This window comes from Pipistrellus kuhlii, unplaced genomic scaffold, assembly GCF_014108245.1.
Source record: "Pipistrellus kuhlii isolate mPipKuh1 unplaced genomic scaffold, mPipKuh1.p scaffold_m20_p_94, whole genome shotgun sequence".
In the NCBI taxonomy this organism is placed as follows: Eukaryota; Metazoa; Chordata; class Mammalia; order Chiroptera; family Vespertilionidae; genus Pipistrellus; species Pipistrellus kuhlii.
The window spans coordinates 129,804-156,259 of NW_023425600.1; the positions used below are offsets into that span (position 1 = coordinate 129,804).

General features: G+C 61.0%; 1 protein-coding gene across 2 annotated transcripts in view; it reads right to left on the bottom strand.

The window, feature by feature from the left end:
* PTPRN2 (protein tyrosine phosphatase receptor type N2) overlaps positions 1 to 26,456 on the bottom strand; it is a 326,344-nt gene that overhangs the window by 24,512 nt on the left and 275,376 nt on the right. For both annotated transcript variants that reach the window (XM_045578276.1, XM_045578275.1), the window contains exons 15-20: positions 17,120 to 17,193; positions 13,637 to 13,714; positions 12,691 to 12,810; positions 9,969 to 10,135; positions 4,647 to 4,700; positions 2,084 to 2,148 (exon numbers count right to left, since the gene is read on the bottom strand). In XM_045578276.1, coding sequence (XP_045434232.1) covers positions 2,084 to 2,148; positions 4,647 to 4,700; positions 9,969 to 10,135; positions 12,691 to 12,810; positions 13,637 to 13,714; positions 17,120 to 17,193 — 558 coding nt within the window. The remainder of the gene's footprint in view (positions 1 to 2,083; positions 2,149 to 4,646; positions 4,701 to 9,968; positions 10,136 to 12,690; positions 12,811 to 13,636; positions 13,715 to 17,119; positions 17,194 to 26,456) is intronic.

Consider the following 26,456-nt stretch of genomic DNA (forward strand, 5'->3'; position numbering starts at 1 on the left):
CTCCCAGCAGCAGGCGCGGGGCAGAGGGGAGGGGAGCTGGACGGGAGTCACGGGGCCCACGCCCGCTCACCTCCACGGGCGGCACCCCCAGCAGCCCCGGCTTACAAGGCAGCTCTGGCTCATTCAGTCCCTGGGCCCCGCCAGCAAAGGTACAGCTGCCCTGAGAGTGGGGAGGGGGGCTGGGTGCACGGAAGACAGTGCCCCTGAAGGACTCACAAGCATGGTATTTGGGAAGCTCCACTCCTGCACACGCACGCACACGCACACACACACACACGCACGCAGACGCGCCACCCCCCCCCCCCCCCCATGACAGAGTGTAGCGAGCCTGGGCCCCGTGGCCGGGAGGCACTCTGCCCGTGGGGAGTCTCGGGAGAGGAACGCCACAGACGCATCCCACGACAAGAGGAATGAAGCCAGAAACACGCTCGCAGCCCAGAAACAATGCCGGGGCTCCGGGCTGGAGCCACCGCCTGTGCGAGCTGAGCGGTTTCCTCCGCTCTGCTGCCGGCAGGAACGGTCACCCCAGCGCACTTCTCCACCCTGACGGAGCCTGACCCGCCACCAGCCTGCGGAGAGGGAGGCTTTGCAAGGCCTCTGGGCCTCGTTTCTTTTCAGAAAGGAGGGGGAGAAAGGCTCCGCGTCCGCTCTGGGCCTTTGATCGTCTGATGGACGGGTCTGGGCCTCCAGCGTCTCCGAGGACAAAGGCCGCGCAGAACAAAACCCAGAGGCCGCCGGGAGGCCTGGGAACGGCGGCCGGGCCCCTGCCCTTTGATCTCCGGAGACTCAGCTGCCGGACACAGGCCCAGGCAGAGGGCGAGGCAGGAGGGGAGGGCGCTCAGCGCTGGGCACTGCCCTCTCGGCGGTTCTGTGCGGCCGGCCGTTGGGGCCGCCCGCACTTGGCGGATCTGGCATTGCTTCTGCGCAGTGAAGACAAGGTCAGTCCCACCGGGCTGCTCCATGCGGCAGGCCTGCGCCCTCAGACTCAGCGCTCCCCACAAACACTAAGACCCGACTCCCCCCGCGTGCCCAGCGGGTCTGTGTATCCTCTCACAAGCACGGCATCTCCTCACCCTGGACTGTTCCTCCAAGTAACTGGCGAAGGAAGGCAGACGCCAGCGCGAGGCGGCCGGGGAGGGGGGGGGCGGCCGGGGAGGGGGGGGGCGGCCCGGGGAGCGGAGGTGGCCCGGGGAGGGGCGGGGGGGGGGCGGCCGGGGCGGGGGGGGGCGGCCCGGGGAGCGGAGGTGGCCCGGGGGGGGGCAGGGGGGGCGGCCGGGGAGGGGGGGGGCGGCCCGGGGAGCGGAGGTGGCCCGGGGAGGGGCGGGGGGGGGGCGGCCGGGGGGGGGGGGGGCGGCCCGGGGAGCGGAGGTGGCCCGGGGGGGGGCAGGGGGGGCGGCCGGGGAGGGGGGGGGCGGCCCGGGGAGCGGAGGTGGCCCGGGGAGGGGCGGGGGGGGCGGCCGGGGCGGGGGGGGGGGCGGCCCGGGGAGCGGAGGTGGCCCGGGGGGGGGCGGGGGGGCGGCCGGGGCGGGGGGGGGGCGGCCCGGGGGGCGGAGGTGGCCCGGGGGGGGGCAGGGGGGGCGGCCGGGGAGGGGGGTGGCGGCCCGGGGAGCGGAGGTGGCCCGGGGGGGGCGGGGGGGGCGGCCCGGGGGGGAGCGGCCCGCAGTGGGGGGTGGCCAGGGAGGAGGAGAGACCCGCACATCCTTCCTGAGCGGAAGCCGGTGCAGAGCTCTGCGGGCAATAAGGGGTTCAGTGTGATGAGCTCGCCACCGAAGGTCTCAGGTGACTCCGGAATGTTCCTGCAAATGCAGCTCCTAACAGGGAGGTTTGGGCCGAAGGCCGCTCTGAGGCGCTGCCGCTCTAGGGCACCGGCCCTGTCCGGTCCTGACGCCACCCAGCTGCTCAGCACACGCTCCCAGCACCCTGAGCGCCACCCCAGTGTCCACCCACGGACTGGCACAAAGGAGGAGCTGGAGCGCAGAGCTCGCTGCAAGCAGCTTCACGCAACCTGGAAAAGGGACGCCTCTGGGAGAGCAGCACCAGGTTGCCATAGCAACGCACCCTCTCCAAGCCCGAAGCAGCTCACCTTTGGCCATCTTGTTGAGAACCATGTCGATCAGGATGTAGGTGCCGCTTCTGCCCGCGCCGTCGCTGTTGACAGAGAGAGAGAGGTGAGAACGCCACTTGTCCTGGTCCCCCCACACCAGCCAAGCCAACGCCAGCCACTCCTCCTGTGCTTGGCGGGGCTGGGGGGGGGGGGGCTCTGAGGGGAAATGGGGGAGGACAAAGAGTAGAAGGAGGGGGAGGATGAGAAAGAAGAGGAAGAGGAGAAAGAGGAGGAGAGGGGAGGAGGAGAAGGAAGGGGAAGAGGAGGAGGAGGAGGAAGAGGAGGAGATGGGAGGAGGAGGGAGAAGATGATGATGATGATGATGATGATGGGAGGAGGAGGAGGAGGAGGAGGAGGAAGGAAACTGGAAGCCATGTGGATTAGCCAACGTTCTTGCGTAGATTCATTCCTCTCTTCCCCCTCCCCTAGAGGGGGTAAACTGGAAGAATGGATAAAGGGTCAGGTGATGCATTTGTGTGCAGGGCAACTGCTCTGAGCTCTGACACAGCCTAGCAGCAGATGCCAGTCCTGGCGTCAGGAGGGGGAAGAGGAGGAGGGGGAGGAACAAGGGGAGGAGGAAGAGGAGGGGAGGAGGAAAAGGAGGGGAGGAGGAAGAGAAGAGGAGGAAGAGGAGGGGAGGAGGAAGAGAAGAGGAGGAAGAGGAGGGGAGGAGGAAGAGGAGGGGAGGAGGAAGAGGAGGGGAGGAGGAGGGAGGGGAGGAGGGGGAAGGGGAGGAGGAGGGGAGGAGAAGGAGGAATGGGAGAGGGAGGACACCTGGGCTCCTGGCAGAGGGGAGCCCCCGTCCTCCTCACATTTCCACTCACCCCCTCTCACCCAGTGACACAGACGGTTGGCCCTGGCGAGGCAGGGACAGGTGTGGATGGTGCCGCCCCTCCACTCTCAGGCCTGCGCCGAGGCCCTCACTTAAGGGGGAGTGTGCCTGAGCGGCTTACAGGATACCCCGGCAAAACCGAGGTGACTTTAAGGAAAAACAGGGGTTTCCATGGACAGACCCAAGGCGCTCCATGGCTAAAGCAGAAACCACACTGTGGTCGTGGGCTGGAAGGGCCAGAATCCTGGGGTCACTGGGAGCCTGCTGCAAGGCCCTGCGTGTGGCTGTGGCCTGTCTCCTCAAACAGATGTTTGAAAAGCTGCGGCTGGGACAGTGACCCTTCCACCTACTCGCCTGCCGGGCTCCTTCCAGGGACCCTCCTGCCTGGGCTGCTCACTTCTCTCCTCCATGAACTTCACCCCAGTGTTCCGAGGTCTACCACAGCCTCCGGCCACCACCGTGGTCCGTCCTGGGCTTTGAGGAAGCGATTGTCTCTGCTCTCCTCCTCTCCTCCCAACCAACACAGCCCCAGCCCCAGACAGAAAGACACAGAGACACACAGGCTCACAGACACACACACACACACTCACACACAGACATACACGGACACTCACAGACACACAAACACACACAGACATACAGACACAGACACACAGACACACACACACACAGACACAGACATACATAGGCACTCACAGACACACAGAGACTCACACACACACAGACAAACACAGACACACACACAGACAAACACACAGACACACACACAGACACACAGACATTCACAGACACTCACAGATACACATAGACATACAGATATACACAGACACTCACAAATACACACAGACACAGACACATAGACACAGACACTCACAGAAACACACATAAAGACACAGACACAGACACTCACAGACACACACAGACACACACAGACACAAGATATACACAGACACACAGATACAAGACACACATAGACACTCATAGACACACACAGACACAGACACACAATTATACAGACAACAGACATATACACACAGACACACTCAGACACACACAGACACACAGTTATACAGACACACAGACATATATTCACAGACAGACACATAGACACACACACAGAGACACAGGCATGCACAGAAGTAGACACATACATCACGGACCATGCACACACACATGCACACAGTTCCTGACAGGCGTGTGTCTGATGCTGAGACCATCTCCAGGCGGAAAGGCACCTCCAAGGACACTGCCAGGAAGTGGCGTGGCTCCCGCCGGCAGCGGCCGCAGCCTCCCGGCTCTCACGGGGGCATGGCCTGCAGCAGGGCCCGAGCCAGAATTTCCACCCAAAGGCGGGCTCACGCTGGGAGCCGCAGCGGCCACTCCTGTGCCATTACAGGTCCTGTCCTGCTCACAGCTGCCGGTGCCCTCCCGTCTGCACCAGGTTCCAGCTCGGCCAAGACAGTGACCGATTGGAACGCTGCCCCATGCCATGCGATGGCTCCACGGGGGACAGACTAGTGCCCAGCACAGCGGCTCGCTGGGCGTGGCGCACACGGCACGGAGCTGAGGGCACGGAGCTAGGGCGGTGCCTCTCTCTGGTCTCGTGACCTGTCCGGTGGCCGTGCCTGGAGCCACCAGAAAGCTCACCCTGCCTTTGCAGGTGGCTGGGGAGGAGCAGACATGGTAACCCACGCGAAAGGTTGTACTTGCCTGCAGTGAACAATTATTGGACAAGAGCGGCCTTTGTAGCACTTGTTTACTTTTCTGAAACGAAAAGAGACAGGAATTACGGTCTCGCACGGCGACGGCTCCGCTGTGCTAGCCAGCCACCACCGGACCAGAGCGAACGGCGCAGTGGACATCCGTCTGCGGAGCCTGTTTTGACAAAGAAATCGAAATTACACACACGCTTTCAAAGGCTTCTTTTTCTTTCCAATGTTCAGTTATAAGCAGAGCTGTGGAAATAGTCCTTGCACGTTCCCATGTTCCTTTTCCCTTTACAGCCTGAGCTCAAGGCCTCAGGTCGCGGCAGCAGCGCGCTCCGGCCCCGTCCTCCCGCCCCTCAGCTAACCTCACCCTCTAATACTGATGCGTATTAGACTCCTGCCTGAACGTTGAGTTCTGTAAGGTCTGCTCAAAATCCCCCGCATCTGGACACCATACAGGAGTGGACACGTATTGTGTCTTCCGACGCGGCTTGCAGGGACCCTGTGAAAGGCTCTGAAAGGGCGTCTGAAGACGGAGAAACCGCAACTGCAGTCGAGACGAGTCTCCCGTTTCCACAAACTTGGGGATGTTTGGAAACAACTTCACTGTGCAGATTTTAAGTCAGAATTTATGAAAATCAGCAATAAGCATAGATTAAGATTTTATAACTACATCAAGACAGAGGATCATCTGAAATTCACTGAACAAACTCCAAAATGGCTTAAGGCAGTGAGACAGGCCAGCCTGTTCGAAGGGCATGAGGGCGCTCTGTGGGCGGCTGTGCGGGGAGAAGAGGCGGGCTGAGTGCTGGAAGGAGCGTGGAGGCGGGTGTGGAAGTTGTGCCGCAGGGACCAGAGGCACAGGCGGGCGAGAACAGCAGGCCAGTCTTGTCCCTCGTCCCCAAACCGGGGAGTATTCGCTTCTGTGCTCGCTGGCTCAGGTGACGGGCCGTCCCTGCACGGAAGGTGGCCGGTTTGATCCCCGGCCAGAGCACATGCCCGGGTTGTGGGTCTGATCCCAACCAGGGGACGTACAGAAGGCAGCCAATCAATGGTTCTCTTCCACATCACATGATCTCTCTCTCCCCCTCTCCCTTCCTCGCTCCCTAAAAATCAATAAAAGTTTCAATCAACTGGCTGCCAAACCCAACAACCCCAGAGGATGGCAGGGGACGGCGGTGAGCCGGTCAGTGGCGGATCGTGCTGTTTCCTGCCTCCTCTACGGGGTGAACAGACGGGTCACTCCTCAGGGGGCTGACAGCCTGAGCGCACAGAGGCAGAGGCCACACGCCGCTCTGTGCAGCGTGGGACTTGCTGCCGCCTCTGAACACACTGTTGGAAGCTGCAGGCCCCCCAGAGGTGGCCTAGCAATGAGGAGCCTCAGAAGCGCAGGTCAACACGAAGCCGTGTTCCAGGGCCACAGCTCCTTTTCTGCCGGAATCTTCCTTGCGTTGGGTGCACATCGCAGCATTACCTCGGGGGGCGGGGGAAGTCAGGTGAATGCGTTAAAATCGCAGCCCTCGGGAGCCGGATGCCGTAGGGTCTTGGCCTTTGAGCGTAAAGAGGTTGAAAAGGGGATTCTCATTCTCCTGAGCCTCCCGTTCTTCACTCCAGAGGCAAAGCAACGTGAGCGTCACCGCTAGCAACCGATGCCAGACCTTGTACCAAGTGTGAGCACGTGTGTTTGTGCCTGTATACAAGCATGTGTGTCCATCCGTGTGTGTTTGCAAATGGGCGTGCCCACGTTATACACACGTGTTCACACACACATCTACACACAGCACATGTGCATGTGTCTACACATGTATTCATTCATGTGTGCATGTTTGCCCACCATGCTCATGTGCGTTTGTGCATGTTTATGTTTGTGCATGTGTTGTGTTTGTACATGTGTCTGCATGCACTGTGCCTGTGTGCGTGTGCAGAATCAAGCAAGCTCAAGGGTCGGGCACAGTTGGGACGGCACTGTTTCTACAGGTCTCTAATGTTCAAGCAGAAGGTTTTACTGGAAATGTCTGTCTGGCTGTTCCCTCTGCCCTCCTCCTGCTCAGAGCCAGGCTCATCGGTAAGAACTACACTCAGCTTCCCGCGGCCACGCACTGCTCAGTCACAGGCTTTGGTCATTTTTTCTGTTGGGCCCAAGCACAAAACATGGACACTGAAAAAAAAATAAACATAACCAAATGTCCTTCCTTACACGGGGGTTTCAGAAGACGTGGGTGTGGGGTGTCGCCGGCACAGCACCCTTTATGGCTGGACAGCACATTGGCAAACGCAGCCAGAAAACCTGCCGGCCACCAGGGCTCAGTGCGCGTTCCCGTCTTCCCTCAGATAAGCCCGAGGCACTGCCCCTCAGCGGTACCTGGGAAGGCTTCGCTGTGAATTTAACGACAAAGGGCCGGGAGACGCCAGTGCAAGTGTAAGGAGCTGCCACAGCGAGGAATTTTATCGACAAAGAATCAGGTGCTTGGTTCATTGTGAAGTGAAACACCACAACGGCAGAGCAACTGTGTCACACAGTCAACCGAAGCGTGCATCTGGTCGACTCAAGACAAAGCAGATTACCCGCTACGCCGAGCCCCGTGAGCCGCCCTTTTACGCCATCAGAGCTCAGCGTCAGTGAGCGAGGCCGCACATGGAGACCAAGAGGGCTTCTTGGAGGAAGGGTTAGCGAAACAAACCAACCCTCGTCCCTGAGCGGCAAGGAACAGCAAGCAAGGTCAGCGGTCGTTAGAGGCTCAGAAAGGGGTCCGCACAGTGTCCCCTGCAGTAAAGTCACAGTTTCCAATGATCACTTTTGTGACTATGCAACTGGGCTCATATTACTAGCTGCAACGTCACAAAAATGACACCGGCCACCGCTAATTAGCTGGCAAAGTAAGGGTTTGTCCCGTCTACAGCGAGCAGCGGGAGGGGGCACGCACCGGAGGGAGGAGCGAGTGGCTCAGAGAGAGGGAGCGGTGTCAGAGCAAAACCCTCGCCCGTGACCCCCTGACCTCGGGCTGAGCAGCGTCCCGTAAGGTGCAGTGTGCCCTCGGGCTTGGTTACTTAGTGACACCTCGCGGCCTGCCTGGCGCACTGCCTGAGCCGCCTGCGCTCCCGGGAAGGGCCACCTTGCTGTGTGGGGTGGACGGAGCCTCCAGTGCCTTCCGAGCCTGGGATGTGGGTGCTGCTCACTGATCTGCACAGTCACCCACCGCCATGGCGTGCGGCCAGTGCCTTGTGGGTGCACTTGGTCACACCGACCGTCTGGTGCCTGTGGATGCCGACCCCGCAGCCTGGGTGCGGACAGCGAGGCCAGCGGCAGCTCTCCGTTCTAACGAGGCTTCCAGCTGAGCATGGGTGTGCGCTCCCTTCCACGCGACAAACTCCCGCTGGGCTGGGTGACAGCACCAGAGAGGACTTTGGAGAGTCCAGTCTTTCAGTCTTTCTTCCTGACAGAGAAGTGCAGACGGTGGGCTGTGTGGTAATTCCATATGTGGACACGGATACAGAAATAGGCCATATGCACATATGAACACACACGACGGGCACACAGGTGGTGAGGGTGGACTCCCCTCTGCAGCCGCACCACATGTCAGGGTGGCCCACTGTCTGCAGACCCCGGGGGGATCTGGACCGCCTGTCTTAGACATGAGTCCACATGAAGAGGATGCAGTGATGGCTGGGGAGGAGGCTGGTGGCCACCGAGGTACGTTGGGGCTCCCAGTGTCCTGCCCCCTCGGGAGGGGCCGGGGCGGTCGCTGGGTGCCCGTGGCCACGCTTGCGAGGAAATGCACATCTCGCCTCCAGCTCCACATGCTACAGGGTCCAAGAGCTAGTCACAGGAAGAATTTATTGTTCCAAAGTAGACTAAAAGGCGAGGGACATCGTCACCTCAGAACCTAAGGATCTGCTAATGCACGAATCAGGGAATCGGTGCGGCCGAGGCTGGAAGCTGGCGGGGCCGGGCGAACCGGCCTCACCCTCTTCCCGGTGGGTGATTGGACTTCCTGACGAGGCAGGGCCAGGGCTGGGCGGCTGCGGTTCTGTACTCCCCGCGAGCTCTTAACAGCTAACGCTCACCTATTCTTGTCATCAGATTGGAGGCACAGGAACCTTTGTCTTAAGTTTTGCTCTTTTTTTTTTTTGCATGTCGACATCTTCCCGCCGGAGGGAGGGGACCTCACATTCCTCCAGCGGTTCAGTTAAAGCACGTTCACAGACTGTGCAGTTGTGTGCGAACTGTGCCCAGGCCTCTTGCCATGGCACCCCGCCACATCACCCCACCAGGGCACCCCGCCACAGCCTCCCGCCACGGCACCCACCAGGGCACCCCGCCACAGCCTCCTGCCACGGCCTCCTGCCACAGCCTCCTGCCACGGCCTCCTGCCACGGCACCCCGCCACAGCCTCCTGCCACGGCCTCCTGCCATGGCACCCCGCCACAGCCTTCCGCCATGGCACCCACAGGGCACCCTGCCACGGCCTCCTGCCACAGCCTCCTGCCACGGCCTCCTGCCACGGCACCCCGCCACAGCCTCCTGCCACGGCCTCCTGCCATGGCACCCCGCCACAGCCTTCCGCCATGGCACCCACCAGGGCACCCTGCCACGGCCTCCTGCCACGGCCTCCTGCCACGGCACCCCGCCACGGCACCCCGCCACTGTGACCCATTTCAGAATCCGGGCCCACGCTTGCTTGGTAAGCCATGAAATCTAACCAGACAAGTGTCCACACTAAGAGGCCGGGTTTATGCACTGAGAGCCTGTGAGGTGGAGACTCCAGCCTCCAGTGTGTGGAGGAGGGCATGAGGGTGCCGGGGCAGGGCTGACGATGCCAGTGACTGCACTGGCGGGGCGCCAGACATCCGAGGGTCGCTTTGCGAACTACGATGCCGTCCACATGAACCAGCGGAATGAGTGCTGAGCGCCAGCTGTAATTTAAAACCACGCTGGCCGCGTGGCTCAGGTCAGGGTTGATTCCAGGCAGGGCACAGGCCGGGCTGCGAGCTCAATCCCCAGCAGGGCGTGCAGGAGGCAGCCGATCAATGATTCTCTCTCATCACTGACGTTTCTCTCTCCCTCTCCCTTCCTGAAATCAATAAAAAGATTAAATAAAATTCTAAAAAAACCTTAAAACAAAGAAAAAACATTTTTTCCCTACAATTCTAAGATACCAAGTCCCCCCTCACGATTCACACCTCTGGGCGTGAAAGCCTCTTGTAATTAACAGAGACTTAACGGAACCCCTCCGCTGCCGTCCCCCTACATAAAGCGTGCTTCTGATCTGTGCACGCCGCCGAGGGGCGCGGGCGGAGCGCCACCCTGCGCGGCCTGGGGTCCTACCTGCGGAAGTCCAGGAGGGACCGCGTGGAGGCCGGCACGCCCTGGTCATACCAGCCCAGGAAGTGGAACTGCGTCACCGTGCGCGTCTCGTTGGTCTGCAGGTTCTTCAGGTAGAAGCTCCTCACGAGGAAGTCCTCACACCAGATGTGCTCAGAGACCAGGTTCACCTGCGGGCGGGGACAGCCGCCGGTGACACGGAGCCGGCGCCGGCGGGCGCGGGGGCGGCCGCCCTCTCAATGCCGCCCTGGCTGGCACCAACGGTAACTGGGTGCTGGTGTTTGATGCCATCGAGGGCATAATGCTCAAATAACTAGAAAAATGTGTTAGAATCCAAACCATCCCGGGCCTTGTCTTCTGTATTTCTAAGTCACACAGCCTTCTGGGAAAATCCCCGTTGGGGCAGAGAGGCCGGGGTCCGCACGAGCCCGCCGGCGCAGGTGGCCTCGCGGACCTGGGAGGGCTGACGCCTCGGTGACCGGAGCCACGAGGCAGGCCAGGCTCCTCTGCTTCCGCGTGGCCCCGCCGAGCACTCCGCCAATGCAGGCGGAGCGGGGGCGCCCGGCCCGGCACGGCTCCTGCCGGCAGCGAAGTGCTGGCCGCATGTCCCCCGGAGCAGAAAGGCCGGCAGGGCCGGGGCCCGTGCGGGGCCGGGCAAGGAGAGCCGGGCACGTCTGTCTAGACGCCGACGCCAGCCTCGCCCGCACGGGCTGCGCTCAGCACCCCGAGGCCGCCTCGTCCTCTGTCTGACTTAGAATCCACCGTGAGAACCGAGTCACTCACCTCGGGTCCCGTCCCAGCCCAGCCCAGTCCCAGTCCCAGTCCAGTCCCAGTCCAGTCCCGTCCCAGTCTAGTCCCAGTCCAGTCCAGTCCCAGTCCAGTCCCAGTCCAGTCCAGTCCCAGTCCAGTCCCAGTCCAGTCCAGTCCCAGTCCAGTCCAGTCTCAGTCCAGTCCCAGTCCCAGCCCAGTCCAGTCCCAGTCCAGTCCCAGTCCCAGTCCAGTCCAGTTCCAGTCCCAGTCCCAGTCCACTCCAGTCCCAGTCCTAGTCCCAGTCCAGTTCCAGTCCCAGTCCCAGTCCAGTTCCAGTCCCAGTCCCAGTCCACTCCAGTCCCAGTCCCAGTGCCAGTCCAGTCCAGTCCCAGTCCAGTCCCGTTCCAGTCCCAGTCCAGTCCAGTCCCAGTCCAGTTCCAGTCCCAGTCCCAGTCCAGTCCCAGTCCAGGCCAGTCCCAGTCCCAGCCCAGTCCCGTCCCAGTCCAGTCCCAGTAGCAGTCCAGTCCAGTCCAGTCCAGTCCCAGTCCAGTCCAGTCCCAGTTCCAGTCCAGTCCCAGTCCAGTCCAGTCCCAGTCCCAGTCCCAGTCCAGTCCCAGTCCCAGTCCAGTCCCAGTCCAGTCCCAGTCCCAGTCCCAGTCCAGTCCCAGTCCCAGCCCAGTCCCGTCCCAGTCCAGTCCCAGTAGCAGTCCAGTCCCAGTCCCAGCCCAGTCCCAGTAGCAGTCCAGTCCCAGTCCCAGCCCAGTCCCGTCCCAGTCCAGTCCAGTCCAGTCCAGTCCCAGTCCAGTCCAGTCCCAGTCCAGTCCAGTCCAGTCCCAGTCCAGTCCAGTACCAGTCCCAGTCTAGTCCCAGTCCCAGTCCCAGTCCCAGTCCAGTCCCATCCCAGTTCCAGTCCAGTCCCATCCCATCCCAGTCCAGTCCAGTCCCAGTCCCAGCCCAGTCCCGTCTCAGTCCAGTCCCAGTCCCAGCCCAGTCCAGTCCCAGTCCAGTCCCAGTCCCAGTCCAGTCCCAGTCCAGTCCAGTCCAGTCCCAGTCCAGTCCAGTCCCAGTCTAGTCCCAGTCCAGTCCAGTCCCAGTCGAGTCCCGTTCCAGTCCAGTCCAGTCCCAGTCCCAGTCTAGTCCCAGTCCCAGTCCCAGTCCCAGTCCAGTCCCATCCCAGTTCCAGTCCAGTCCCATCCCATCCCAGTCCAGTCCAGTCCCAGTCCCAGCCCAGTCCAGTCCAGTCCCAGTCCAGTCCCAGTCCCAGTCCAGTCCAGTCCCAGTCCAGTTCAGTCCCAGTTCCAGTCTAGTCCCAGTCCCAGCCCAGTCCCGTCTCAGTCCAGTCCCAGTCCAGTCCCAGTCCCAGTCCCAGTCCAGTCCAGTCCCAATCCAGTTCAGTCCCAGTTCCAGTCTAGTCCCAGTCCAGTCCAGTCCCAGTCCCAGCCCAGTCCCGTCCCAGTCCAGTCCCAGTCCCAGTCCAGTCCAGTCCCAGTCCAGTCCCAGTCCCAGTCCAGTGCAGTCCAGTCCCAGTCCAGTCCAGTCCCAGTCCCAGTTCCAGTCTCAGTCCCAGTCCAGTCCCATCCCAGTCCCAGTCCAGTCCAGTCCAATCCCAGTTCCAGTCCCAGTCTAGTCCCAGTCCCAGTCCAGTCCCAGTCCCAGTCCCAGTCCAGTCCCAGTTCCAGTCCAGTCCTAGTCCCAGGGCCAATCCTAGTCCAGTCCAGTCCCAGTCCAGTCCCAGTCCCAGTCCCAGTCCAGTCCCAGTTCCAGTCCAGTCCTAGTCCCAGGGGCCAATCCCAGTTCAGTCCAGTTCCAGTCCAGTCCTAGTCCCAGTCCAGTCCCAGCCCAGACCCAGGCCAATCCCAGTCCCAGTCCAGTCCCGTCCAGTCCCAGTCCAGTCCGGGCACAGGCTGTGGAGGCCTGGGTGTCATGACCAGGGGCCCGTGGGGACCTGGCGGAGGGTGCGGCTGGGGGGCGGTACCTCGTAGATGTGGTAGAGGTTGGAGCCCTCGGCGGGCCAGTAGTGGTAGCACTGCCGGACGCCGTTCTCCGCCAGCGGGGCCAGCATGACGAGGACCGCACAGCCGCTCTCCCACACCATCTGCGGAGGAAGGCCGTGAGGCTCCGGCGCGCGCTCGCTCGCGGAGCCAGCCTCAGGTTCTGCACGGCCGTGCACAGGGCAGCTCTGTGCCTGAGAACCCCCTCCTGCTCCCGCAGCGGCCCGCTCCGCGGACTCAGAGGGAAGCTGAGCACCAGCGAATGCACCAGTAAGCGCATCAGGAGCAACAAATCCGTTTCTCTCTCTTTCTAAAATCAATTGAAAAATCCAAAACGCATTATAGAAAATCCACAAAGAGAAACTATCATTTGAGCTCCATCTTTATCTTTATAAGATTAAACAATAGATAAGAGACCTTTTAATAAAATAAAGTACTGATTAATTTCATTTCAAAAAGTGAAATTGTAAAGTGGCTTTTAAAAGTGTATTTAAAGCATTAAATCTCTTGAAGGGATTTTTTTTCAGACTCAGTTTTGAAAACCTGATTGATCATAAACACGTTAAAGGCACCTGGCCGGTGGAGCAGTGGTTAGCGCCTGCCGCAGATGGAAGAGCTGCAGACTCAGTCCTGGCCCTGGTCTGGGCACATGCGGGAGGCAACCAGTCATGTTGTCGTTCTCACACGGATGTTTCCTCTCTCCCTCCCTCCCTCCCTCCCTTCCACTCTTCTCTAAAAAAAATCAATGGAAAAAATGTCCTAGTTGAGGATTACAAAAAATATATATCTTAAAGGCCCCCAATAAATTCTGAAATCATGTAACATCTGACAAACGCTGCAAACAAGTTTGATTGGCTTAATGAACCCAAGGCTCAATTCACAACCAGTAGGAGTTGACTTTCAGAAAAAGAATGGAACCAAGAGCATCACCTGCCAGAAGTCGGCCACGGTGGCAGGCAGCGGTCCTTGGGTGGCAATGTATGCGGGGCTCCTGGGGTCGTGGTCCATCTGCAAGACACGCACAGCGATTAGCGAGAGCGGCTGCGCAGGGGACGGGAGTGGCACCCGCGGTGAGGACAGCCCTCGCCGGTTTGGCTGAGTGGAGAGAGCGTTGACTGAGGGCCCTGGGTTCGATTCTGGTCATGGGCACATACCTGGGTTGCAGGCTCGCTCCCATTTTTTCCCCCATCAGGGAGTGTGAGTAGAGGCATCAATTGATGTCTCTCTCTCACATCGATGTCTCTCTCTCTGTCTCTCCCCTCTCATCCACTCTCTACAGGTCAATGAGAGGTAACCTCAGCTGCTCCAGTTACACACACAGCTCCCGATCCAGGGAGCAGCGAGTTTCAACCACACACGATTCCAGACGGCACCTGTGACACAGGCCGCCACCGGCATCACCTAGCACCCTGCGGTGCGTCTGCCAGGCCGGGGAGACGTGGCGTTGCTGTCGCACTGCAGAGCTGAGGCCTGGCGCTATGGACGCTCCCAACCCCCACCTCATAGTCCCTGCAGCACAAGGGCAGAGGGAGGTCCCTCCAGGGACGCAGTCCGAGCCAGCAGGGGTGGCGGGCGGCAGGTAGGAAGGCACTGGTTGTGCCCTGATTTAGGGATTCAGAATGAAGGTGGACCTCACTCTGAGAGTCAGCACACACAGCGCAGGTGCAATCTGTCCTCTCGCTGAAAGCCCCGGTGAAGACGTTTCTGCAGGAAAACACCGAGCAGGGACCAGGAGTTCTGATTTTCGAGGTACACGTCTTGGGGTGACACAGCCCCCTCCTGCCTAGAGCAGTGGAGAGAGCAGCCTGGTTTTGAATTGTTACTGTGTTCGAAGTAGCATTCAGTTGCTTTCAAAATGAGCAACGTGATTAGCAGTGAAAATCTGACTGGTTTCAGGAGAGCAAATAAGGCCACCTTAGTCACAGGTCTCAGTTGCGGCGTCTCAGTTACTGTCCCCACGACCACAGAGGCGGGACTCTCACTGCCGCGTGGCCGTCGCGTGGCTGCCACGCAGAAGGCAGTGAAGAGCCTAGAGGGCTCAGAGGGGAAGTGAGTTCTCCACCGAGCAACAAAAGACAGCCCTGGTGGTGGTGCCAGCACCCTCTGGGGGGCAGTTGACGCCTGGCAGGAGCACTCACTGAGAGCAGCCAGCGCCTGAGTGTGGGGTGGGGTGGGCATCCTCAGTGATGAAAGTGCACAGACAATGCCAGGGACGAAGCCTCATTCTGCCTGGTCTCCACGGCGGGACAAGTGTGATGCAAGGAGGCAGGCACGTCCCCGCTGACACCTTCTCCGAGAAGCACTCCAGTGGCCCGTGAGCTCAGCGTGGCAGACGTGTGTCCCGCCTCGGGTCCATATAAATTTTTAGAGTATAATATTTGTCCTAGATCTGTGCAATGTGCCATTGGTATTTTAATAGGGATGGCATTGAATCAGTAGAGTGTCTTGAGTATGGACATTGTAATGAGGTTGATCCTACCCATCCAGGGACACTGGACTAAAACCTTAAACATTTCCGCCTTTAATAAACTGCAGAACGAAGAGGGGGTCCTGACTGCTGATGCAGACGTCAGCCTGTCCCTGCGGGAAATGTGCAGTTTGACAAACGTGCCAGGTGCTGAGGGTGCTCAGCTTCCCAGTGCCTGCCCCCTGAGGGCCCTCACGCCGGACGCCGTGCGGGGAAGCAGGCCTTCGATTTAAAAGCAAAGGCCGCCCACTGTTGACCAGGGTGGTGCGGAGTTTTCGCAGCTGAGCACAACCCGGAGAGGATGGCCGTCCCTCCCGCGCAGCCAGGCTCCAGCCCCAACGGCCTGCTCACCCAGCCGCTGGACGCAGCTGCCAGCCTCCGCTGCCTCAGGGGGGCCGCCCCTGGTTCCAGGCCACCTCAGCTCCAGGCGTAGGAAGGTGTGGCATCGGATAGAGGAGGGAGCACCACCCTCTCCTGCCACCTCTGACTGCAGGGTGCTGCTTCCACTTCAGCAGCCGGGCCGCCTGCCTGGGAACCCACACAGGGCCTTTCGGACCTGAGACGACCCTTTAGTTCTCCCGTGGATCCTCCGGGGACCAGGAGCCACAGAGGGACGTGACCCTCCTGGTTCCAGGGGTCTGGGGTCAGAGCCACGTCCGTTGAGCAGGCCGGGGCCAGATAGCACGGACCCCCTCCCCGGACACAGCACCTCTCGCAGCACCTCTCCCAGTGGGGCGGGCGGCCACCAGCGCGGCTTCGCCTTGATGGTTTGAATTAGAACCAACAAGACAATCCAAGCCCAGGGCAACGTGCTCGAGAAGACTGTGGCTGCAGGAGACCCTGGGAACCAGGGGCCGAGGCCCAGAGGCCAGAGGCCAGGGCGGCTGGGCCGGCACACCGCCGTCTCCCTGCGCTGCCAGGACGGGCGGTGAGAAGTGTCGGGAAGCCGATGTGGCTCAGGCACGTGGCCCTATGGAATGGGTGGGACCAGCTAATTGGCCACGTGGCCCACCGTCAGCAGCGGCCGCTTGAAGTCACATGGCGATGCTGTCACGGACAGCTCACCGCTGGGGAGCCAGGGGGCTGCCAGCGCACGGGGGCCTTTCACCAGCCTTGGAATAACAGCCAGTGTGGCATCCACACAGTCCTTGACTGGATGCAAATCAAGATTTCGGGGAGACGCCTCCCTTAAGACCGAGCTGGAGAAACGCATCCAAATCGAGGCGATCTCAGCTTCTCGCCCTCATAAACCCACACCAATCCTTTCCCTGCTGCCAGTTTAAGTGCCATGCAGGCACTCAGCCCCCTCCCCATGGCGGCAGACCCCGCCCCGTCCTCCCTGCCCAGGAGCTGAGACGGTGGGCTGGCCGCGGGGACCCGGCAGTGAGGAGTCACAGGGTGACAGACCCCTTCCCCGCACCCTCCAGACACCCAGGTGCCAGGCGCGGCCGATTCCCCGTTCCCCGAGCGCAGCGGGCACCAGCGGGCCTAGGAAAGGACAAACCTTCAGGCTGGTCACCGACCCCTACCCAGGACACAGACGTGGATCAGTGGGGAAGCTGGTTACTTCGTTGAGACTAATAACCTGGCTGAGACTAGTTACCTGGTTAGGGCTAGTTACTTGTTGGGACTAAGAACCCAGTTGAGACTAGTTAACTAGTTAAGGCTGGTTCCTGGTTGAGGCTAGTAACCTAGTAGAGACTAGTTATCTGGTTAAAGCTAACCGGTTGAAACTAGTTCCCGGTTGAAACTAGTTACCTGGCTAAGATTGGTTGCCTGTAGAGACCAGTTATCTGATAAGGCTGTTCCTGTTTGAGGCTGGTTACCCAGCTGAGGCTAATTCTCAGCTCTCCGCTGGAGCAGGCAGCATGTTTCCCTGCCATCCTCACGTGGCTCGCCCACATGCGCCCTGGGAAAGGCTGGCGGCCTCGGGGGACGGTACTTACGATGGGGCTGGCGTTGATGTAGTCCGAGTTGCTGTGGCTGTTTTCCGGCTTCAACAGGACCCGGGAGTGGTCGTCTGCAAAGGCCAGAGCAGAGTCAGGTCTGTGCTGCCCACACGGCCGGAAGTGCACCGGTGGTGCCCATGTGCCCGGTGGCTGCCTGCAGGCGGCTCCCCCCGAGTGCTCAGCCCTTCCCCGGAGCTCAGAGTGACCCGCCCCTGCTCCCCCTCACTCCCCTCACCGTCCGTGGAGGAGGACCTGACACTGTGTCCCACTTGGTACAACCTGGAGAGACTTGTTTTTATGTAAAGTTCCCACACCATGGTTATCTGCGCCATTTACATAGAGTTTACCTTTAAACATGTTTGGCAACAGAGCGAGTCAGTATTGACATGCAGAGGAAGCTCAAGCTTTGTCGTCTACAAGCAGCCAAATCCTGAGGTGACAGCAACTTCGTTTTAAAAGGTGACTAAGAGGGAAGGGAAATGCGGATCCAGCAGGAACCGGGCAGAGTGTGCAGGGGCCTCCCTGACACAAACACCGGAAACAGACAAAGCGCTGTCATCCGGCTGGATCCAGAGCTGTGGTGCAGGCCTGTGACCTCGCCAGTGCGTCACTGCTGTGCACAGTGAGGCCCTCTTGGCCCTTCCCAGGAGCTTTCCAAAGGAGACCTGCGGGGCAGGAGCAGGGCCGCCGGGAGCAGTGGGTCACTGGGTCCCCCTTCTCCTTCCGGCGCCCCGGGCTCCGCAGCCAGCAGGCTGTCCCTCCCGCAGGTGCACTGGAGCGGAGTCACTGGCGCGAGGGCACGATGGCACGCGAGCTGCAGCCTTCTGCCCAGCTGGCGGCCGAGCGCCCGCCCTCCCGAGACGACGCCGGCGCAGGAAGCAGCCTGTGGCCTGAGCGGCCCACTGCGGGCCGCGGCTGTGGTCTGAGCTCCCATCCCTGGGATGTCACTGAGTTTCTGTAATAGCTCTGGAGCTTGAGACGCTGGGGCCTGGAACTGCCCGACCTCGGGAAGGGGGTCTGTTGGCCTGGAGGCCGCCCTGCTGCTCTCATTAGGATGGTGAGGCAGGACGGATCGGGACGCCTGGAGCGGGGACAGCCCCGAGCGGCGAGTGCAGAGGTGTCGCGTGCTCTGCCAACACACGGTAATGACGCCACCCCCTCGGCGCAGTGCTTCGGGCCCTCGCACACATTCATTCCAGAGAGAATGACAACGGGCAGGAAATGGAAATAATGTTCACCAGAAAAATTGGGCAACTCTTGACACCCTGCTGTGTTGTAAACACGACCTCCAAAGTTAAGGTCAAGTGGACACACCGGCCTGAGATGGGAAGGCGGCTCAGAAACAGGCACCCTTTGTAGCAGGGCCTGCGGTCCCGGCCTGGGATCCCGGCCTTTGGCCCCGGCCTGCCATCCTGGCCTGGGGTCCCGGCCTGGGGTCCCGGCCTGGGGTCCCGGCCTTTGGCCCCGCCTGCCATCCTGGCCTGCGGTCCCGGCCTGTGCAGAGTGCTAGCTGCTTCGGGGGCTCAGGGGTCTCCTGGGAGACCCCCGGAGGCTTTAAAATGTCAGAGTTCCAGGCCTGCCTGTCACAGCCGGGCTCTGTGAGGTAGCAGGGGCTTGTTCAGTTTCTGGCATTAGGCCCCCGAACCTGCTTTTGAAACGCCTGGTGCCTGCAGAGTGGCGAGGCCAGGGCCAGCGCGGCGGCCCCGAGGCGGTGGGAGAGCTTTCGCTCAACTGGCGAGTCTGCGTGGCTCACTCTTCCCGCTCACTGTGCTGTTGCTGGTTTTTATCTTCATGTGAGGGCACTTTTCTCCATTGCTTTTCAGGGAGGGAGGGGGAGAGAGAGCAACATTGATGTGTGAGAGAAACATCGATGTGAGAGACATTGACTGGTTGTCTCCAGCTTGTGCCCTGAAGAGGGGCAGGAGTGAACCTGAAACCCTGGTATGTGCCCTTGACCGGAATGGAACCTGAGAGCCTTCAGTACGGGGGTTCTGTGTGGGGGTTGGGGGGGGGCTAACCACTGAGCCACACCAGCCATCATTTTTGAGGCGATGTCCCTGGAGCCAGCATGATGACATCGGGCTCTGACTCGGCACCCTTGTCCTCTGTGATGGGGCGGAGGGCGGCCTGGCGGGTGGTGAGCTGAGGGGCAGTGGCTCATCACCCCTCTGGCCTGGGCTCCGCAGGCTGGATCCCGTGCCTTCACGCTCTCACACCTGCGCCAGGAGCACACAGCCCACGGCCAACCGGAGCAGGAAGGTGTGGCCAGAGCGCCGGGCCGCTGGGCAATTTCTCCAAGGTCTCCCTCCAACGCTATGGAACCGGGACACGGCCGTGACCAAGGCTGCCTCCAACAGGAGCCACAGCACGACTGTCGTCTTAGAACGCGTTCACCCCCGTGGGTGGCCATCCCCTCCTGTTACCCCCGTGGCCATCCCGTCCCGTTACCCCCGTGGCCATCCCGTCCCGTTACCCCCGTGGCCATCCCGTCCCCTTACCCCCGTGGCCATCCCGTCCCCTTACCCCCGTGGCCATCCCGTCCCGTTACCCCCGTGGCCATCCCGTCCCCTTACCCCCGTGGCCATCCCGTCCCGTTACCCCCGTGGCCATCCCGTCCCCTTACCCCCGTGGCCATCCCGTCCCCTTACTCCCGTGGCCATCCCCTCCTGTTACCCGCGTGGCCATCCCGTCCCGTTACCCCCGTGGCCATCCCGTCCCCTTACCCCCGTGGCCATCCCGTCCCGTTACCCCCGTGGCCATCCCGTCCCCTTACCCCCGTGGCCATCCCGTCCCCTTACCCCCGTGGCCATCCCGTCCCCTTACCCCCGTGGCCATCCCGTCCCGTTACCCCCGTGGCCATCCCGTCCCCTTACCCCCGTGGCCATCCTGTCCCGTTACCCCCATGGCCATCCTGTCCCATTTCAGGGTGATGCCCGCTCCCTCCTTCCACCGGCACAGGTCGCCTCGCAGTGTGCCCTGCGCCTGGGTTTCGGGGTGAGCTCCTTTCAGCATCTGTGAGAGGCAGGCCTGGGTGAAATCGGGCTCTGAGAGACACAGTGCTATCAGCCAACGCCACCCAGGAGCTTGACGGAGGCTGCAGGCATCAGCTTTGCCAAGCGGGAAGAGGAAGACACCTATCAAGAAGGGACTTGAGCCTGGCAGGTGTGGCTCAGTGGCTAGTGTCGTCTCGAGTACCACGGGGTCAAAGGTTCAGTTCTTGGCCAAGGGCATGGACCTGGGTTAAGCTCGATCCCTTATAGGGGGCATGCGAAGTACCAATCCATGTTTTCTCTCGTTGACGCTTCTCTCTCTCCCTCCCCCGCTCTCTAATATCTCAACAAAAACACATTCTTTAAAAAAGAAGCTTGAACGAACTCCTGAGCACTCACCCCGCACAACGCCTCTGCAAGAACAGTGCTTCTAATTTCTCCTGCTCGGTCTGTTCCAAACGGCACTCACACAGGCCACCTGTCCTTCCCGCCGCCCTGGGCCACAGACAGGACGGGTGCTCTCCCATGCGGCTGAGACCCTGAGGCCCAGCAGCATCCGGGTGATGGGCAGAGCCGCATGCCAGCGGCCAGGAGCCTGGTGTGCGGTCCAGTCCGCACCTGCAGCGGGGTGTCTGGTCAGCTAGTCAATATTTTAAAGCGTCCGACTTGTCATCCAAAGTGTGGGGTACTGACGTGGCACTCACAGGCGTGTCGCGGCCAGAGGTGTGTGTAAGCAGGCATTGCGATCGTGTAGCAAGGGGCTCCCGGACAGTCAGCACCACAGGTGCACACGCCTGAGGTGAGAAGCCTGTAGAACTGATGACGCGTCTAGGACAGTGGACACAGACATTGTCACGAAGTAGAGACATTTTCATAAATGCCAACAGGAGACGCTGTGTGCTGAGGGGCCACAGGGCCTGTGGGGGGCGCTGCAGCTCGGCTGGTGGGTCCGTGCCGGCACGGCTTGTCCAGGCCTGCCCCACGCGCCACACGAGCTGCCAGAGCCCACCGGAGAGGGCGCTGGCCTCCGTGGCCGCCGGTACCAAGGATCCCTGCCCACGGTTCCCACAGCAGGCTGACTCACCGCCGGGGCACGGCGGCGCTGGGAAGGCCTGGTGTGCGGAGGCGGAAGGGTCCGAGGGTCATGGCCGTCCAGGTGGCCAGCCTGGACCGGCCGCTGCCATTTCCCTCTGATTTGGACGAAACCATCATGCTGGGCGGACGCCACTGCCCGTGCCTTGCAGCTGTGGCCGTGGAGGGGGGTGTGTCGGGGCCAGGCCGGCGTGTCTGGAGGGTCAGCGCAGAGTCGCTCATGTAGACCGTGCCCCGGGATGAGCCCACGGCTTCGGGGCCGCCGTTCCTGCGTGGGCATCGCAGGCCCAGGGCGGCTTCTGCCCTGTGAACCCACAGCCGAGCTCCCCGCCCCACCGGCTCCGCAGCGAGGCCGACGGCGGCCTAGGGGACGTCCGCCAACACAGACCTGCCTTTACTGACGGGCTTGTCGTTGATGCAGAGCAATACATTAAAAAATGTTTAATTGTTTTTAGAGTGAGAGGAAGGGAGAGGGGGAGAAACATCGGTTGCCTACCGCAGACACTCTGGCTGGGACCCAACCCGAAAGCTGGGCACGTGCCCGGCAGGGAGCCCAGACGGGCCAACACAGAGCCTGCTGAGCCGCCCGGCCAGGCGGCACGTGTTTATTTCATGTTTGCCTCTGGATTCCGAGAAGCTAAGGAGATGTTTTCTCACAGACGGTTCCGATCACGGTGGCAGAGACCAGTGTGTGCCTGGCCTCGGGAGTGCAGGCCTGTGGCTGTGGAGGGGCTCGACACCCCCAGCGCAGAGGCCACGCTTACAGTGTGCGGCTGCCCTCTAGCCCGGCGCTGCCCAGCCTTCCGGGCCCCTGGCCCCTCCTCGCATCGCGTCTGCCTCCCTCGGGCATGGTCCCCAGGGCGGCCCAGGACAACTCTCCTGTCCGGCACCGGGACTGCGCCTTTGCCCCCTCAGGTAACATAGTCACGATTCTGAGGGTTGGGACGAGGGCACCTCGAAGGCCATTCTTCTGCTGCCACACCCAGCAAAGGGACAAAGCGCCGCCTGGCAGAGACGGAGAGTCCCACAGGGCAGCCTGGGCTCTGGGACCCGGACCTGCTGCCCGTGGCACAGCGGGTGCCCGCCAACACCCTCCTCAGCTAGGCTAGCAAGCACCACGGTGCCGGCTGCGGGTGCAGACGGTGGGCCACGGGAGCGTCCGTCCTGTGTCTGTTTCAACCCAAAGCTTCACAGGGACACCTCTCGTCCGGCAGGCGGAAGCATTCCAGCAGGTGGCATCCGGCGCCTGCGCCGAGGACGGACAGGAGTGGAGATGGTAGGCGGGAGGGCAGCGATTGCTGCCGAGTTCTGGTCGCTGGGCAGGTGAGCGGGAACGGGCCACGGTCTCCCAGCTGAGGCCACGAGGCGCTGGTCACGTGGCCGAGGCGGTGCGGGGCTGTGGCGGGTGCGGCTAGAGCATGGTGGGCAGCAGGTCTGGGCCTGGGCCGGTGAGACGGCCCTGGGAGGTCACCTCAGAAAGCCAAGGCGAGTGTAAAACCGAGTGCGTGCTAAAGCGGACACGCAAACACAGTGCCCTCCTGCGTCCGGCAAAAGAAACACCAAAGCTGTGCCAGGGGCGCCCGGAAAGTCTGGGAGCGCTGGGGAGGGGAAGAGGACATTAGAGACCACGGTGTTCTCAGTCCCAACGGGCAGGAGGGCAGGCATGCGCCTTGTTCTTAGGAGACGCAGGCTACAGCAGTGAGAGGGCGTGACGCCTGGAACTCACTGTGACGCACTTCCAACAGCAAATAAATAAAGCACACACCCACCCCCACACACACTGGTACACCCTCACTCCCACCTACACCCTCACCCACACCTACCCCCTCACACACACTCACCCATACCTACACCCTCAGACACCCTCACCCACACCTACACACCCACACACCCTCACTCACACACCTTCACCCACACCTACCCCCTCACACACACTCACCCATACCTACCCCCTCAGACACCCTCACTCACACCTACACACCCACACACCCTCACTCACACACCTTCACCCACACCTACCCCCTCACACACCCTCACCCACACCTACCCCCTCACACACCCACACTCACACCTACACCCTCACACACCCTCACCCACACCTACACACCCACACACCCTCACCCACACCTACACCCTCACACCCTCACCCACACCTACACACCCACACACCCTCACTCACACAACCTCACCCACACCTACACGATCAAACACCCTCACCCATACCTACACCCTCACACACCCTCACCAAACCTACACACACACACCCTCACCCACGCCTACACCCTCACCCACACCTACACACTTACACACCCTCACCCACACCTACACACTCACACACCCTCACCCACACCTGCATGCTCACACACCCTCACCCACACCTACACACCCACACACCCTCACCCACACCTACACCCTCACACACCCTCACCCACACCTGCATGCTCACACACCCTCACCCACACCTACACACCCACACACCCTCACTCACACCCTTACCCACACCTACACCCTCACCCACACGCACCTACACACACACCCTCACCCACACCTACACTCACACACACTCACCCACCTACACACTCACACACACTCACCCACACCTACCCACTCACACAGCCTCACCCACACCTACCCCCTCACACACCCTCACCCACACCTACACCCTCACACACCCTCACCCACACCTACACCCTCACACACCCTCACCCACACCTACACCCTCACTCACATCCTCACCCACACCTACACGCTCTCACACACGCACCTACACACACACCCTCACCCACACCTACACTCACACACACTCACCCACCTACACACTCACACACCCTCACCCACACCTACACGCTCACCCACCCTCACCCACACCTACACCCTCACACACCCTCACCCACACCTACATGCTCACACACCCTCACCCACACCTACACACCCACACACCCTCACTCATACACCCTCACCCACACCTACACACTCACCCACCTACACACTCACACACCCTCACCCACACCTACAACCTCACACACCCTCACCCACACCTACACGCTCACCCACCCTCACCCACACCTACACACCCACACACCCTCACTCATACACCCTCACCCACACCTACACACTCACCCACCTACACACTCACACACCCTCACCCACACCTGCCCCCTCACACACCCTCACCCACACCTACACCCTCACACACCCTCACCCACACCTACACACCCACACACCCTCACCCACACCTACACCCTCACACACCCTCACCCACACCTGCATGCTCACACACCCTCACCCACACCTACACACCCACACACCCTCACCCACACCTACACACTCACCCACCTACACACTCACACACCCTCACCCACACCTACAACCTCACACACCCTCACCCACACCTACACGCTCACCCACCCTCACCCACACCTACACACCCACACACCCTCACTCATACACCCTCACCCACACCTACACACTCACCCACCTACACACTCACACACCCTCACCCACACCTGCCCCCTCACACACCCTCACCCACACCTACACCCTCACACACCCTCACCCACACCTACACACCCACACACCCTCACCCACACCTACACCCTCACACACCCTCACCCACACCTGCATGCTCACACACCCTCACCCACACCTACACACCCACACACCCTCACTCACACCCTCACCCACACCTACACGCTCACACACACGCACCTACACACACACCCTCACCCACACCTACACTCACACACACTCACCCACACCTACACCCTCACACACCCTCACCCACACCTACACCCTCACACACCCTCACCCACACCTACACGCTCACACACACTCACCCACACCTACACGCTCACCCACCCTCACCCACACCTACACGCTCACACACCCTCACCCACACCTGCACGCTCACACACCCTCACCCACACCTACACGCTCACCCACCCTCACCCACACCTACACCCTCACACACCCTCACCCACACCTACACGCTCCCACACCCTCACCCACACCTACACCCTCACACACCCTCACCCACACCTACATGCTCACCCACCCTCACCCACACCTACACACCCACACACCCTCACTCACACACCCTCACCCACACCTACACCCTCACACACCCTCACCCACACCTACACACCCACACACCCTCACCCACACCTACACCCTCACACACCCTCACCCACACCTACACACCCACACACCCTCACCCACACCTACACCCTCACATACCCTCACCCACACCTACACACTCACACACCCTCACCCACAGCTACACACTAACACACCCTCACCCACACCTACACCCTCACACACCCTCACCCACACCTACACCCTCACACACCCTCACCCACCTACAAGCTCACACACCCTCACCCACACCTACACGCTTACACACCCTCACCCACCTACACGCTCACAGACCCTCACCCACACCTACACCCTCACACACCCTCACCCACCTACAAGCTCACACACCCTCACCCACACCTACACGCTCACACACCCTCACCCACCTACACGCTCACAGACCCTCACCCACACCTACACCCTCACACACCCTTACCCACACCTACACGCTCACACACCCTCACCCACACTTACACCCTCACACACACACACCCACACCTACACCCTCACACACACACACCCATACACTAACATATACATACACACATTCACAGTCACACACTCACACTCACACTCATACCCACACACTCACACATGCAGACACTCAAACACCTTCACTGTCACATACACACATGCACACTCTCACACATACACACTCAATTGTCACACACACTCATTCACACCCCACACACATGCACACTCACACACACATACACGCCCTCATACACATACCCAAACACACTCATTTACACTCACACACTAACTCACACTTACATAAACACCCATTCACACCCCCCACACACACTCACACACACTCTTAAACATACACTCCCACCCTCACATACATACATGTAAACTCACTCACACACACACACACTCACACCCCCCACATACACATGCACACCAACAAAAACGGCCCACGGTCCAGGAGCCGTTGTGCGTGGCTGACGATCGCCTGTGGTTCAGTGAGTGAGTGCGGGGTCAGCACGAGGAGTGCGGGCTGTGCTGAGCAGCTTTGCCGAGCAGCCATTTCTCCTCTGCACCGGGCGCCGGGAGGCCCACAGGTCCCTGCGCCAGGGCCTCTGGGTCAGGAGGGCGACCTGCACTGCCGTGGAGAC